The sequence below is a fragment of the Cygnus atratus genome, chromosome 1 (assembly GCF_013377495.2).
Source record: "Cygnus atratus isolate AKBS03 ecotype Queensland, Australia chromosome 1, CAtr_DNAZoo_HiC_assembly, whole genome shotgun sequence".
Taxonomy (NCBI): Eukaryota; Metazoa; Chordata; class Aves; order Anseriformes; family Anatidae; genus Cygnus; species Cygnus atratus.
The window spans coordinates 74,571,934-74,589,426 of NC_066362.1; the positions used below are offsets into that span (position 1 = coordinate 74,571,934).

At 39.1% G+C, this 17,493-nt stretch overlaps 1 protein-coding gene across 1 annotated transcript in view; it reads left to right on the forward strand.

Annotated features, from left to right (window-relative positions):
* The first annotated feature begins 6,973 nt into the window (after positions 1 to 6,973).
* EFCAB6 (EF-hand calcium binding domain 6) overlaps positions 6,974 to 17,493 on the forward strand; it is a 50,672-nt gene continuing 40,152 nt past the window's right edge. The window contains 5 exon segments of the mRNA XM_050710361.1: positions 6,974 to 7,127; positions 11,030 to 11,142; positions 12,282 to 12,517; positions 16,193 to 16,286; positions 17,337 to 17,455. Of these exon segments, the coding sequence (XP_050566318.1) occupies positions 6,974 to 7,127; positions 11,030 to 11,142; positions 12,282 to 12,517; positions 16,193 to 16,286; positions 17,337 to 17,455 (716 nt within the window).

Genomic DNA, 17,493 nt, shown 5'->3' on the forward strand with positions numbered 1-17,493 from the left:
AGTTGGTAATGTTTTGGCAATCTCTTGTATTCAGACAAGATAGCAGACCTCTCAGAAGACCAGGTCACTTCAGCAGATGAGTCCACCTGACTTACTCAGAAAAGATCCACCAGTAACTGTCATCTTTTGATTCCTCTTGGGATGCTTAGAGTTAATCTTCTATGTGCTACTCAGATCAAAGAATAACTCTTTTCATTAGCATATTTTTAGAAAGAGAGTTAAAATTTTAAGATTATCTTCAAGTTTAGGAAATACTATAAAATATACCTAATAAATCTATAAAAATAGTAGTGCTGAATAATTCTGCATTTTGCTTATATGGAAATACATGCTCTCAGATTAAACAAAAGTAATTGTTCTATAATTCATTTTCATGGGGTAAATCCATAACAAAGGCAAAATAGGTACAAGTGGGAGACATTACATACCCTTTAATTAATTTATTTTCTGTGTTTTAAAGTTATTAAATATTTAATTGTTATTTACATTAATGGCTTATTGATGAAGGTTGTGGTATTGCAGCAGAAAGTGTATACAGTTCATATCTATGAACTTTCTTAGAGGGCCTGAAAAAGAAAGGTATGCTGTCCATTCCTCACAAAGGAAAAAAAATGGAAGTGACCTACTTGGGATCCAAGAAGAGGAAATTTCACCTTCACAGGAAAAAAGGATATGTCCTAAGTGACATTTTTTCCTTTTAAAAATTGATGTAATCGATGTAAAGACATAAATTAACTTCTTTCATGTTGGCTTAGTCCTCTCATGTTAACTCAGTATGTATTAAAGGATAGAGGTTGGTCCTTAGCTGATGTAGAAACCCAGGCTCATTATAAACTAAGCCTGTGATTTGGAGGTCTAGGATCTCCATTTGCAAAATAAATACTGCAGAGCAATGTCAGTCTGTTTGTATTTTTAAAAGATTAAAAAGATTTAAAATTTTTAAACTCTTCTTAAGAACCAGCTATACTTAAGAAAGGTTTGCACAATATAGGCCTTGGAATCAATGTGCGCTATTACTTGATCAACCTGTCATATTTTTTTGTATCAAAAAAAACTTCTGTGTCCATGTCTTGTTTGTAGTTAGTCGTCTTCATTATTGCTGAATCAAATATTTGAAACTACAAAAAATAAGCAATTTGTCTTCATGCACAATCTTTCAATTTTAGAAAGAAGCAGATTGAAGATCAAGCTAACAAATATGCCAAGAATAGAACTGTTGATGAAGTAATTAAAAGGCTGACGGACAGAGTAATACAACAGGCAGCAACTATTAAAGAAAGCTTTTTTACCTACAACAAGAAATCACATGGTAAAATTAGTAAAGCTGGCTTGCAGAAAGTAGGAAAAATGTTTTTCTCTCTCCTGGGCTTTTTCCAGAAGGATGCTTATTGTCTTCTCATTGTGCCTGCTCACACAGCTAGGGTTAAATCCTTCAGGATTGTTTCAGTCACTAATGAGCTAAACAGGCCTCATGCAGGTTATTGTATGAGAAAGGTTCTCAGCTTGTGTTAAAAGACATAAAATTGTTATCCTGTAGCAGCATCTCACCTTAAAAGTTTCAACAGCTTGCAGTGTCAAAAAGAACATGTATGAATTGGGATTTGCGAGACACAGTTGGAACTTGGAGGTCTAATGTCAGCTCTTAATACACCTCTTATGCAAAGTGAGTGGGCATATCTTAAAGAATTGCTTAGCCTTAACTCAGAGTCTCTTAAACTGTCTTTGTAACTCCACAGTAGTAATTGTTAGGAACTGGATATTGTTACATGAAGAATAAGTTTCTTAACAGATATAGCATGACACTTTAGTGAGAATTAAGTCAACTAGTTTTACGTCATATTTCAGATTTCTGAGCTTCATCCTCCTCTGAACCTCTCATGGACTGCAGTGTGGCTTGTAATCATGCTGAGGTTGGGGGCACTCCCTGGGGTCCCTGGCTGTCTTCAAAGGAGTTGTGTAAGGGATATCTCCTAAAGCCATCTAGTAGCATTTCAGAGTGTTGACTGTTCTCCAATAGGAAAGGAGAACCTTCCTCTAACTGTTATTTGAGTTCAGTTGATTTGAGCATGTTGTAATTTTCCACTGTAATATGTTGGGGAAAAGAATCCACAACAATATGATTGTGTTGAAATTGTATAGTTTTTACTTGCCAAGGATTCCAACTGGATTTTGTATGTCTTTTTGAGGTATGTTTTTATGTGGTGTTCCCAGGGCCCATCGCAGCCTTGACTGCTTATCGAACTCTGCGTGTTGTCCTTTAGACAGACTCTTAAGGTCATGGATTTGGGATTGTAGCTGTGATGCTGATGGCACCCAGCTGTACATTTCTTTCTTTCCACATTTCAAAGCAAAATGCTTTCCTGAAAGTTGACATGGGGCAGGAAAAGAGATATGATGGCAGTAATGCTCCCCTTGTCTGCATAGGTTTAAGCAAGAGCTGCTGCTAAATAGTGTTATGACAGTAATTCATACTCTACACTTTGTCCAGATACTGTCAGAAGGTCAAAAAAGAATTGTACCTTTGAAAATGGCCTGCACAGTCCCTTGGGAAAATTTGTCCCAATCTATTTTTACTGTGGTTCAGCAATAAACATCATTTTCCCATCCATGTTCCATGGGTTGCACGTGTTTTTGCCAAGCTACTGTTGCATAGGCAAATGTACTGGCTGTAAGGGGATGACAGATCTGTTGCCTTCTTTTCCCCCTGTCTTAACATGAATGCATGATGCATATGATAAGACGAACGCTCAGTTACTATACCGTCTTCCCCCATGAACACTATAGTTACATCTAGCCACATCTTCATACCCTTAACGTAGATATCTTTCTGCAATTGTGTACAGAAAGTGAAATTGCTTTGAAATGAAGGGAAGGGAAAGAGGGAGGACAAAACACACAAAACATTTTTATTTTCTCTTAAAATTTTCTTGTTAACAATACACCTATTAAGAATGTGTTAAAGTGCAACTCATCCCTGCCATATAGATCTGATAACTGTGGCACATACCTTTGGGACATACTGGCTTTGGTTGCTGCAATTACACTACAATGTGATACCTAAGAGGCTTATTTGTTGCCTGCAGCTAATGCAGTAACATGCATTTTGTCACTCTTAGGGAGAATAAACTCATTCTGCCTGCTGCTTTATCTTCTCCATTTGCTGTCTGCATACAACTCACATTTAAGATATTTGTCTAATAACAGAAGCCATTGAAAGTTAATCTTTGTGATTTCATTGTTTGTTTTTTTTTATTACACTAGTCATGATGCATTTCTGAAGTTTTGGCAATAAGCAAAGGATAAAAAATCATAATCTATGTGCAGCCACATATATACAATACTGCCCTGTGGTGTTCTTGAACCCTGCAAGCTCAGCAGAGTCCAGCTAGGTGGAATATTGTCCAGGAGCTCTGCTCTGCTGTTGCTGCTGCTTTTCATCATTCAAAAAAAAGGCCTGTTTCCCTGCAATAGTCTTGGTCTGCCCTGCCTGTTATGCTGAGTGAAATAAGCCTCCTCTGAACTGAATGAGGATGAGAGCTCTGTGAATAAGGGTGATTAAAAGGGATTTCTTGTTAGAACCGAAGTGGCTGACTACCTTATGTCTCTGGGAGCTGTCTGGGCATGTGTATTTCCAGGTGAAATGCAAGCTGAAACTGAGTCACCATCACTCGTGATCTTCAAAAATCTCTGAACCTGTTACAAAACAAAGGGGTTTTAACCACTTCGTCCAAGTGGAATTTCAGCTGGGAGTTTTTGCATTGCTCCTGCTTTAACTTCCCTGACATTTCTACTAAGATGTTCATCAACCCCTGCCCCGAATTGTTTAGGAGAACAGCTGCTTTTCATCCCAGAGCTTGTGGAGTTTCAGTGGTAGATAAAGAATCATAGAATATCCCGAGTTGGAAGGGACCCATAAGATCATCAAGTCCAACTCCTGGGTCCAATCAGGACCACACAAAAACCAAACCCTATGTCTAAGAGCATTGTCCAAGCGTTTCTTGAATTCTGGCAGGCTCAGGGCCTTCACCACTTCCCTGGGGAGCCTATCCCAGTGCTCGACCACCCTCTGGGTGAAGAACCTTTTCCTAACACCCAGCCTGACCCTCCCCAGTCCCAGCTCCATGCCATTCCCTTGGGTCCTGTCGCTGTCCCCAGAGAGCACAGCTCAGCGCCTGCCCCTCTGCTCCCGTCGTGAGGGAGCTGCAGGCCACCGTGAGTCTCCCCTCAGTCTGCTCTGTTCTGGTCTGAGCAAACCAAGGGACCTCAGCCGCTCCTCTCACGTCTTGTCCTCTAGACCCTTTATCATCTTTGTGGCCATTGTTTGGACACTCTGCAATAATTTTATGTCTTTCTTATACTATGGTGCCCCAAACTGCATGCAGTACTCGAGGCGAGGCTGCACCAGAGCAGAGCAGACTGATACTTCCCTCGACTGGCTAGCAATGCCATACCTGATGAACCCCAGGGTACAGTTGGCCCTTTTGACTTCCAGGGCACGCGCTGCTGGCTCATGCTCAACTTGCAGTCAACCAAAACCCCCTGATCTCTCTAGAAGAATATCTAGAAATAGGTGTCTACTACCACTGTAAGCACTGTGGGGAATCTACCCTGGCCTTCAATTTCTGCTTCAGAAGAATGTGGGACTCCCCGTATCACAACTGCAAGCCACGTGTAAATGTTTTTGATACATCATGTTATCATAGATGGCACTGGGCACCAATATTCAGGCAATGTAACCTGTCCTAAGTGCATATGGTTGGGTATTTTGTGATGCATTTTTGGGTAACGCTGAAGTTAAGTGATCTACATTGTCTACTCTTCTTTGACTGGATCCTGACTCTGTAGCTGGGGAGGTGTGCCAACCTCACTGCCTACATTTATGTCAAGTTTGAAAAGTACTACTCTGACCTACAGACTCACCTAGAGCAGCCAGGTAGCCAATGTACAGCTGGACAGTGTTGCTTGTCCTCCAGGGTGGAACAAGTTACTCGAACAGTAAATAGTATAGTGGTAAACATAAAAGGATGTTTGCGTTTGGATTTGTTATTCCAAGCCAAACCATAGAAATGGGCAAAAGATGTCTGCCTAATTTGGAAGTGGATAAGCTCTGTTTATTTGGATAACATGATGTAAGAGTAGCACTAAGGGAGGAATAGGGACAGAAGGGACACTAAGGGACAGAATACACACTTACATTCCTCTGAAGGATAACTTATCATTGTATGTCTAAATAACTAAAAACTACAGACAAAAAATCGCCAGTTAGCCTTTGTAGGGTTATACCAACCCTGCCAGTTGTCTGTGTGTTTCTTTACAACTTACAGCATAAGGACACCTTTTAGCTGCTTGCCTATGCAGTACCAAAGGAATGATGAAGGTTAGTGAAGGGGGATGCAGAACTTCATTTCCTTTACCAAAGGGTAATGTAGCGCCTCTGGCTTCACTGGCCTGACTCTCCTAGTAGCAGGGAAAGAAGGCATAGACCTTGCCTTTGCACCTTGGGACTTGGATTATTATTAATGTAGTTGGAAATCAGGAAGATGGCAACTGAAGTTTTGTCAGGTGTCCTGGAGTAACGTCCACAATTTGTGTTATATATGTGGGTTCACTTTTGTGAAGGATTACAGTATCTCCTCACTGTGAGGTTGTCATCAATCATCTTCCTTTAAATAAGACTTAGAAACTATGTATTTTGTGAGCTATTCAGCACAAGACTATGACCTAGTCTTAGAATTTAATATGGCTTAATCTTGCATGTAGTTTTGGAAGAATTTTATCAATTTTTTTTTTTCTCTAGATGAAAGTGCTAATAGTTGAGGCTGTAGTCACCAACATTGCTATTGTGACTGATTCTCTTCAGCTTTGATTGGATTTGTATGGCCAGATTTTCTTATCGCTACTATTTATGTATTTGATCTAATGGTAAATTCTTATTCAACTGAACATAAAATGTACTTGCTTATCCAGAAGCTTTACATCCATAGAAAGGAATGGTAATTTGCTAATTATTCTTATTTTTAACACTCTGTATGAGTTCAGCCATTTAATGAATTGTTTCTTTTAATCTGTGCAATTAACTAAAATATAATAACAGGAGTAATCACTGTAGGAACACTTGGAGAACCAGGACAGAGCTGTGCAGGATAGTTATAAAGGGAAACACCTAAATCAGGAGTTACAAAGCAGCTGAAAGTAATGAAAGGTTTTACAGGAAGCCCTCAGCAGCAGCAAGGGCTGCAACTACAACTTTTCAGGGAAACAGGAGCTGGGAAAAGGGGAAGAAAAACAGGGACCCCTCTACAGTCACCTACCAGGTAACATTACAATGAGAGACTGCTGCCATATTGGAGCACTCTGGCTCTTAGATGGAGACAGAGAGGCAGAGGGTCTGGAGGGAAAAATAAGAGAGAGAGAGAGAGAGAGAGAGAGAGAGAGAGAGAAGGGGACATAGGAGGAACACAGAAAGATCAGAAAGATTTTGACGAATTAGATTACCTAAAATGGATCCCCAAATCTTCTTTGAAGAGCAGCAACCAAGAAGGGATCTTAACCTTCCACCTGGCTGCAGCTATGTATGGTTCAGGGATTTGAAACCATTCTGCAGCATTTCTTGTCCAGGAAGTACTTTTGGCAGGTGTGTGGAGAAAAGTGTAGTAGCAAACTCTACAAATGACAGATTTCTTCCAGTCTGCTAAATGAGTGAACTTTATTTCTTCTCACTTTTTACTTCCCAGGTGAAATTTAATCTTAGTCTGTCACTTGGTGCTTTTGCTTAAAATGCCAGTCTCAAAAATAGTCTAATTTTGCTCTGTCTCTTTCTGTGTAGAATTGAAGTTGTGCAGAGTAGATCTATATTTAAATGGTTTACTGCAAATATAAGGAAGAGAGAACAATTTTCAGAGTAATTTCAAGTTGAGCCATAGGATAAAACATTCAGACTTTTACTATTCGAAGTGGCATATTAAGTAACAAAATGGGCCATTATATAGCTTATTTTATTTCTCTTGTAACAAATGTTGAAGATCATGGCATGCCAGTGGATGACGGTCAATTCAATCTACTAACAAAAAAGCTAGGGGTAGCAGATGGAGGGTTGAGTTATCTGGATTTTGTCGCGACATTGGAAGGTAAAGTAACTTTAGCACCAATACAGCATGAAAAAATCCTTTCATGGAAGATACAGAACTTTTCTTTTTCAAGAAAATACTATTGTGAAATTAGGAAGAGATCAGTGGTATGATTTTTAGCACATGGATGACCTTTCTCTCTGTAGTTCTTTCACTTCTGATCCAGTTAAACTGCTGAGTAGCTGACCCAGGGCTGGAGGGAAACTGGAACATATGGGATGTGGCCAAAAGTCCACAGAGAGGTGTGATGGAGATTGCAGAGTGACTAACAGATTGCAGAGTGACCGACTGATCTCTCTGCCTAGAGTGTGTTGTCGTCACCGTCATTTCTTACTCTTATTCACAGTCTGGGGATTGCGTTATATCCTAAATTACAACAAATGATTTTGTCGTAGTGGTGTCCAGAAACATTTTTTGTTCTGTGTTTAAAAAAAAAAAAAAAAAAAGACAATAACTATTCGTTTCAGGAATGAAAGATCTGTTAGTAAGCCATTAGTGATAAGTTTTTTAGTGGTGCTATATACAGCTGGAACTCTGTGGTGTGATCTGGTTACTTATTGGTTTATGGCTTTAATTTAAAGTAGTGCTTTTGAATGTTAAAGCTGTTAAGGGACTTCTCTACTAGACAATGCTGAAATGTGGTTATCTATAAATTAATTGATAGTTTTATTGGAGTAGCAAAAATCCCAGTGAGAGATCTAGGTTTACTATTTTATAGACATAGATGAATTGTTCACCCATATTATGAAGATGTGGTGTCCATTATTGATTTACTGTTGCTGAGGAATGCAGGCCAGAGGAATATATTCATAATTTTTTCACCTCAGCTATTCGCTTTACTCCATCAGTAATTTCACTGATTTCAAGGCCCTGTGAGTAAATGTTTTGATTTCTGACTCTTAAAAATGAATATGATGGAATCTGAATTCATTTTCTAAGGATAGAACCCTGGGTGAAGTGTAAAGCTAGTATTTTTTTTTTGTATATCTTTTTCTATATATCTTCTTGTATATCGTGTCCAAAGAAGGGCGACAAAGTTGGTGAAGGGTCTAGAAAAAAAGTCTTATGAGAAGCGGCTGAGGGAGCTGGGGTTGTTTAGATTGGGCAAAAGAAGGCTCAGGGGAGACCTTACTGTACTTTACAATTACCTTAAAGGAGGTTGAGCAAAGTGGGAATTGGGCTCTTCTCCCAAGCACCAAGCAATAAGATGAGGGGAAATGGCCTCAAGTTGCACCAAGGGAGGTTTAGGTTGGATATTAGGGGAAATTTCTTTACTGAAAGGGTTGTGTGGCATTGGAATACGGAAGTGGTTGAGCCACTATCCCTGGAGGTCTTCAAGAAACATGTAGATGTAGAACTTAATAGCATAGTTTAGCAGTGGACTTTAGAACTAGGTTCAGGGTTGGACTAGATGATCTTAGAGATCTTTTCCAACCTGAATGATTCTATGATTGTTCTTTTATGCCTAGACTTCCTGCATAAAATTTGGATGCCACCAAAATCAATGGAAGTTTTGCAACTTCAAGGCCTGTATTAACTTCTGTATTATGCCTCTGTTGTGTTTGTCAGAGGTGTGGTTTTACTATTTTCCACACTGCTACTATTATTTTCTGCTGTCATTATTTCTTTTTTAGATCTAAGACAAGGGGGAGAGCTGACTTGTGGCTGGCTGACATAATATTCAGACTTTTCTTCATTCAGACCTTGAAGTTTAGAAGTTTGTGATTACAGCTGACTAAACATCTGTCCATCAATATAACGTGCTTTCATCCAGTAGCCTAATAAACGACATTTGAAGCAGATTGGTCTGGGTGAAAGTGAGTGTGCTAGCTTTTTGATTTAAGTCAAGAATCAACAGTATTTTTCCTGTTTTTAAAGCTTTTGCTTTTTATCAATTTTGAGAATCACAGATTTTCTTTCAGGATGTTACTTTATCTCATAGTTGTAAGAGGAAGTGTTTGATATAAAGTAAGTCTCAAATGTCAGAAGGGAAAGAAAAAGAAGCCCTAACTTCTATTTTTCTGTAATTTATTAAGGTAGGGAGAAGTCTGACCCTTTTGTCTATAGTTATATTACTGGTAAAGAGTCCTAGTTTTCTTCTGGTAAGTTTTAGTAGGAAGATAACATGAGTAGAAATTTTGACTAAAATTCAATACAGACTGGAACTGAAAAAAGGGAGGGATGCGTGTGTCTGTATGGGTGAGTACAGTTTGTAGAATCAAATCGGGAGAAATGGAAAAATGATGCAGTGAATACAATTTAGTGATCTCATCAAGTAGCTATAGGGGGTTTCTTTGTGTGGAGGAGTATGTAAATAATGTAAAAAGAAAGGAAACATTCCTTGAGGACAGACCATTAATTTAGAATTTTTCTTATCAGTGAGGAGGAAGGTGTACTGAAATGTCAGTGCATATGTTTTTTGTAAGTTTTTCCTGTTTTAAAATCTGATGTGAATTACTTTCAAGTTATAATAGAGCATACTAGAAATTTGCTAACCATATGAAGGAAGACATACCTACAAGCTGGTGGCAATATTTAATCAATTGGAAGACATACGGGTGTTGCTATTTTTTTTTTTCTCATCCAAAGGTTTCTGGGAGGCTACATGCTGTACAGTGTAATCTTGTTGTAGCTTCAGCTATGTAAACCATTTTGCTGCATAGGGATGGCTCACCTGGTTAGGTTTTAGGAGTTGCTGTCTTTCTTGATGAACTGTTGTCTCTATAAACCTAAGGAAGATTTAGTGTAAAAAAAACCCACCTTTTCAACAAAGCAAATATGTCAATGAACACTGTGCATATCCGTGTGAGACAGGACACTGGGATGTAGTGTGGAGGTTTCATAGCAAAGAGCTCATTCACAGATAATCTTCTCCTTTTGTCCAGTGACATTTATGCTTTTGCTGTATATCCCCTGTATGCCCCATACGTTGTAGAAAAATTATAAAATGCTCAAGAGACGTCAAAATATGTTATTTAGTCTCTTCCCCAAAACCATGGTGAAATGGTTTCCTGGAGTATCACTGTACAATATGCAGAAGGAATCAGGAAGATCTGGAACAGAGACCAAAATAGCTTTTCTGTGGCCTAAAAATACCTTAGCCCTTCAGGACTGGAAGTACACATGTGCCCTGCTGGGAAGCTGGCTGTCTCCTATTCCTGATCCTGCTGGGTTGTGCAATAACAAATTAAAATTGTGAAAATATGAAGCTGCCATTTGTGCAGGACTAAATCTTACTGGAAAGGAACATCAGGCGAAATAGTCTGAGGTGAGATACTCTGTCTGAACTGGAAAGTAAGGATCATTTTGATGTCAGGTCTTCTGAAATAGTTTACTTTGATTCAAAACAGAGGAGGGCTTAGCTGTGATAGAAATGCTTCAGGGGAGAAGGTCTAGCATGCAGTAGTTGTACTACACAGTCAAAGACAAGTCAAATTAATTTTTGTAACATTGTCTGCAGCAGCTGCAGACCATGAGTTCCCTCACTGAGATAGACGATACAACAGCAAATCATGGCTTTCACGGTATTCCTCTTCTCATCCCCCAGTCTGATACCTTCCTTCCTCAAAAGAGCCAGACTCTAGAGAAGGCTAAAGGAAAAGCAAAAGACCTTGTCTCATTTGTGCTTTCCTCCACTGAGACTATCCACTAGGACCTTTCTTCACCTTGTACTGGGAAAACTATAGCAGCTGAGGCAGTTACTGTAAATTGGGTGGACACCCCTAGTATTGTATACAGCTACTATACGTCATCATGTTTGGGCTGTAAAGAACATGATTGCAGAGTTTCTTGTTTTATTTATGGTATATTACAGTGCTATTTATCAGATATGTTTAATACCATCTTTTCAAAATTTGTCACTCTGATTTCTCTATTCCAATATGCTGGATTGAATGGGCCAGGAACTACATTATGTAACAGCCTAAACCAAAGAGTAAATAATGCTAAATATCGCTACATGACTGCTGAAGAATGTCTCAGTCAGCTTAATGATAAGCTGATGGAAGTCTATGGGGTAAATACATCAAGACATGGGTTGCTTTGGGCAGTGAAGCTGGTTGCTACTTGTGATACAAACACTTGTTCTAAAAGTTGGTTTGGAGTAGCTGTCAGAAAAGTGACTTGAAACTATGCTAGATTTCATGTCTTCTGTGTTCTCAGAAATTTCCATTTCAAATACATTCAGTTTTCAAGGCAAAAACTTTTTTTCCCCCTAATTGTCTTCTCTGCAGCCTTTGCCAGGAAAATAAAATCCGAGTTATTTTTTCCCATCCTTTTGTGAGCATAGCTATTAAAGGTTCTACAATTAGAGGAGAATAATTCCGTGCTACTCATTCATGGAACAGTCCATCTATTCATGACAGTGATCTTTAAAGAAGAGATTCTTAGTCCCTAAAGTTTGCAACACGGTGTTTTTAATCAAGAGTTGTTTTCCATCTTTTCTGTGTTTGCTTATTATTTTCTGTAACTACCATTAGAATGTACCCCTTGAAATCCTACCATGGATATGCACAGCATACAAAAGAGCATATTTTACAAAAGGAGAGAAGCTGCAGTCATTAGCCTTTTGCTCAGTTCATTCTATCCCTGTTCACTAGGAGAACTGGAAAGATCAGCAGTCCTCTGGGGGTCGTGTGGGGTCCTCTGTTCAAACCAGCCTGGACACCCCTAAAAAAGTTGATCATATTGACAGGTATTACTTCGGATTTCTGTAGATCTGCACCATTTGAAAGGTGTTGGAGCATTTTACGCCTATTTTAATGGGAGAATGTGTTCAGCTAGAAGATTAATTGCTGTAAAGTCTCTCTTCATACCAGGTTTTCTAAGGGTGTGCAAGACGATGGGTAAAGATGAGTCACCTCTCAGTATGGTACTGATGGAAAGTGGAGGCTACTTTGTAAATTTTGGGGGCATGACTTTTTGATGCTCGCTGCTTTTGCTCAGTTCTGTACATGCTTAAGATGAAAGCAATAGGACTACACTTTATTGCAGACTAACCCAAGTGTTAAGTAAGGCAGTATTATTGGTGTTTTGTATTCTTAAACTGCATTAAAATATTTGTCTGTTGTCAAAACAAGTCTAGAGCAATATTTTTTGTGTTTTAAAATATGTAGTTGACATACTGAATATATTTAGTTAAATATTCCTTGTTAGGACACCTATTCTGCCTTCCGTGAAACAGACAGTAACCATGATGGTATCATCAACATGCCTGACTTTCAGCAATTCTTGGACAGCTTTCTGTGTGGTCTTAGAGATGAGAAGTTCTTGCACCTACTTGGTTTCTTGGGAATGAACCTGACCACCACGTTAAAATACCAAGAATTCTGTCAGCTGTTCCAGACCCAGGAAACTGAGGATGTACACCCTCGGCTGGTGCCATCTCGCAAGTAAGAAAGAAAAAGTTGAGTTGTACCTACAATAATCTGATGTGTTTACAGAAACGAAAATGCTGTGTGAAAATTGGTATTAGGTATGATTGAAAGAAAATATATTTTAATATTTCCTTATCAAGCTGAAGTTGGGTAGCTTTATAAAGTGCTCAATGATTATAGGACAAAAATCAGATGTTAAATCCACCTCTAAGTTAAAATTGTGGAATTACCCTGGGGTCTGTTTAAATACATAATGTTAAATATATATACTGGTAACCATATTGGAGTCTTAGAGCTGAGCTAACCTCTGAGATAGACAACTGGGCTGTATCTCACAAGCATGCAGAAATAGGGACATGGTTTGGGAATCAGAAATCATTTCTGTCAGTTCTGAGACTAATCTAATTGTCAATGAACCCTGCCATAGCCCTAGGCCCTCCGCTCCAGACCTTCATGCCACTAGGGAACTGGGTGTAGACCAGATCAGGTGCACAGAAATGCTGAGGTGCTGCAGAGTGGGCAGAGGATAGGGAGAGTATTGCAGCAGCCCCCTTTACTATGTGAAGTGAAGCTGCCTAAAATGTCTGAGATTTTAAAGTTTGAAATAATGCATAAATTATGAAATAATGAATATCATTTAGGCACTAAAAATACATTCTAAAAACTCAGTGTGAAACTGTTTAACTATGCAAACAGAGAGAAAGTCATAAAAAATAATGACAAGGTACAGTAGTACAGCAGGACTGAAAAACCTCCTGATCAGCGTCTCATCTCTGCTGTGGCAATGAAGATGTGATATATACACATAGGCTTATTTCCCAGTTTTCATTTGTCTATTACAGCATTACTGTGGGCTCTGTTGTTAGTAATATTTATCTGCTTGGTTTGCTTTTCTTTTTTTCTGAATTGGACAACTGAGTGAATCAAGGACATCAGTCTAAAACAATGTGGTGGTTTTACTGTGCTAGGCAGCTGAACACCACAACCGCTCTCTCACTGCCCCTCCTTAGATGAGGAGGGGAAGAAGTAAAGGAAAGAACAATTCACAGGTTGAGATAAGGATGATTTAATTAAAGGAAAAAAGAAATAATTAAGGAAAGATTATTATTAATTAAACAATTTAACTAGACAATTTAACTAAACAATTAACAATTTAACTAAAGGGGGGAAAAAAAGGGAAAGGAGAAAAGGGAGGGGGAAAGGGAGAACTAAACAAAACAAGTAAAGGCTATGTGGAAGTGCAGAGGAAAGAAATTACTCTCTACTTCCCACAAATGAAAGATGCTTGACCACGTCCTTGAAGCAGGGCCTCAACGCACGTAGCCGGTGTTTGGGAGGAGGACAGACGTTTTCACAAGAAGAGCCCACCCCCCCTCCTCTTCTTCCTTTTTCCACCTTTTATTGCTGAGTGTGACATCATATGGTATAGAATATCTCTTTGGTTGGTTTCGGTAAGCTACCCTGGTGATGTTTCTTTTCTCACATTTTTGCCCACCCCTAGGAGGGTTAGAAAGAGTCCTGATTCTGTGCCAGCAATGCTTAGCAGCAGACACAACACTGGTGTGATACCACTGCTGTTTTAGCTACAAGTACAGAGCACAGCACTGTATGGGCTGCTGCAGGGAAAGTTAACATCCCAGACCAACCCAGTACAAACAAGAAAGGAAACTGATGGTGACTGGGTCTTGCAAACAGTAGGAGTCTGAGACCAATTAATGTCTCGCTGTCATTTCTGTTTCAGCTTGGACTTAGCTAGGCATTGAAACAGTTTGGATTTAGCTCCAGGTTTTTCTCTTTTCAAATACTATTACTGTTTTAGAAGTCCAGTAATGATAATGTGGTGTTCAAAAGCCTTCAGAACACTCTTCTGTTTCCCAGCCAAGTTTTTAGACCATTTCTGCTGGTGAATAGTTTAGGTTTATGGAATCTTCTCTCAAATGGTGGGAGTGGGGAAAAAATCAACAGGTTCCCAGGCACCTAAAATAGATTATTGTGGCAATCGTTTGTCTAAATCTAGATGGAACCCTCAGCAAAGGCTGAAGCCCTGAGCTCTGGCAGCTCGGAAGGGCCTGAGTTCGCAATGCAGCAGTTCTCCAGGACCTGGTTCTGTTTCTGCACGTGCCATGGGTGGTGCAAGAACACAGCAGGCAGTCCAGATGTTGTTATCGCGTCTTGCCTCTTCTGTAGACTTGGTATTCTTCTGTCACTTGTTTGAGAGCATATCCAAGAGTGCAGCTGAACCAGGCTCTGAAGCCTTGTGTCTGCAGTATTTGTTTATAAAGCAATAGACAGGTGTTGTGGTTTAGCCCAGCTGGCAGCCAAACACCACACAGCCGTTCGCTCACCCTCCCCCCTCCCTCTCCGGGATGGGGGAGAGAAACAGGAAAGTGAAGTCTGTGAGTTGAGATAAAGACAGTTTATTAAGACAGGGAAAATAACAACAATAATAATAATAATAATAGTATTGATAGTAATAATGTGTACAAAATAAGTGATGCACAATGCAATTGCTCACCACCCTGTTGACCGATGCCCAGCCTATCCCCGAGCAGCCGGCCCCCCACCTCCACCCCGGCTAGCCACCCCTATATATTGTTCAGCATGACATCAGATGGTATGGAATACCCCTTTGGCCAGTTTGGGTCAGCTGTCCTGGGTCTGTCCCCTCCCAGCTCCTGCTGCATCCCTAGCCTGCTCGCTAGCAGGACAGAGCGAGAAGCTGAAAAGTCCTTGGCTTGGTGTAAGCACTGCTCTACAACAATTAAAACATCAGCATGTTATCAGCGCTCTTCTCATTCTAATCCAAAACATAGCACCCTGCCAGCTACTAGGAGGAAAATTAACTCTGTCCTACCTGAAACCAGGACAACAGGGAAGAAACTGGTGCTAGAACATAGTGTGTTAAGAGAAATGAACAGGCTTTCCTCAATTTTCTAACTGGAAGTGCTTTGAAAGGCTGAAGAGAAGTGGTCACCAGAAGAAGGAATCTTCTTATGTGGAGGAAGGTGCACAATTTCGAAGAACAGTGAGACATAACATTCCCTCAATTCTCAGTAAGATGTGTCCTTGCATAGCGTGTGGATTTAGTCACCTTTCTGTGCAGTGTGACAGCTGTGCCGGATGCTGATCTGAGGCACCCATGTTTCCCTACCTGCCAAGACTGCACCAGGTCCCAGAAGTTAGGCACTTGGTAGTGATTGAATTTGTTTGCAAGTGTGGGTCTTACTCCCTAAATTTACTAGCCATGCCTTGGTGGTTCACAAAGACAATTTTGTTCTAAGTTATTGATGTAAATCAAGGGTAATCTTCCTGGAGTCACTCCAGGATTTAATTGTTTCAGAGATAATTAACATTTCCTTCTATGCGTACAAATGATCCACGCGGGCTCTTGAGTTTGAGGGAGAATTGAACAACATTGATTTGAAAATAAATAGGGAATTACAAAATTTAAAACATCTTCACTAACCTGCAGCTCGAGAAATAAGGCAATATTTAAAGAATTAAGTTTGCACAGATGTGAAGTAACAGTTCTTAATGGGTATCTTAAACTATGAAATAAAACCACAACTACCATGAAGAACAACAAAAGTAAAGGAAACTTGTAGAGATTAAAGATCCCACTAATGTAAAACACAGTTGTTATTTTATTTTTTTATTTTCTGAGAAGAAAAAAAAACAATCAACAAAAAGCAAACAGATAATAACGGATGCAGAGCTAGCTTGTGATGAGGCTCATTACTACCTTGTTATCAAAGCAAGAACCAGATGGCATGACCTAGCAAGGGTAAGAAGAATGTTTTCTTTAAATAAATAAGCAGCACTAATAGATTTCAGAACATTATGCAATGTTGATCTTCAGAGTCTATAAATATGCAAAAAGACCCATGCAAAACAGCTCATTAATGATAAAAACTTACTGTGTGAGTTAAAAAAAAAAAAACAATTTGAATAATGCTCAATTTTTGTAATGCTAATTATATAGTAGATGTTATTACAGTTATTTCTGAAACTAACTTCATGTTTTACTATTGTTGGTTTTATTTAATGTTTCTGTTATAAGAGTAATTATGGGATTCATCCGAGGCCTATTCGATTACGTGCTGTACACAAACACATACCTATTGCTTTACTGACTCCCAGTGTTGCCCTGCACACAGAAGCATTGATTTGGGGCGTTTACACCATCCAAAGAGACTCTCACAAAACTGTCTTATAATTTTTTTCAGCATTTTTTTTAATTTGTTGAGTAGTTGCAATATTTCAACAATAGAATAGCTCAAGGAAAAATAATATTTTTTTTTTCATGAAATGTTTGCATAAATTGGACAATAGTACTGGTAGTCAGACTGTAAAATGAACGATTAAAAAAAGGCAAAATCTCATTCATATTAGGTATAGAAGAACTTTGCAAGGAAATCTGCATGTCTACCATTTTCCAGTGCCTTCATCTTCCACTGGCATACCTCAGCAATGGGTGTACCCACAGCTGCAAGCATAATTCTTATGCTCGTGTCCCTGTCTCTGCCATCAGTAAGAAACTTACAGATTACATCACCTTGATTTAATCTGTTTGACCTATGATGTCAATCCTCATTCAAGCTTGTGAAAGTTGCACATCCATCAAGTAGGAAATAGTAAAAAAACAATTTGGTGGGGGCAGACATTAAAAAAAAAAAAAAAAGGAAAAAAAAAGAAAATCGGACATGTTATTGCATTATTTTATATTTCTTTCTCAATTCCCATTACTCATTAAGCTTATAGAGAGATCAAACATATAGTCGAACTTGTTGGTTCTTGTTAGAATCATCTTGTGATGATTTCTTTTATGTTCCAGAATTTTCAGGAATTTGACAGTGAGGGAAATGTCATTATACAGCCAGGGGACTTGAAAAAAGTCTTGTTCAGATTTGGCATTCCAGTCACCCCAGAAGACTTTAAGAAGCTTTGGCCAAGGTATGACAACTCTAAATGATTAGCTCTTGCAATAATGT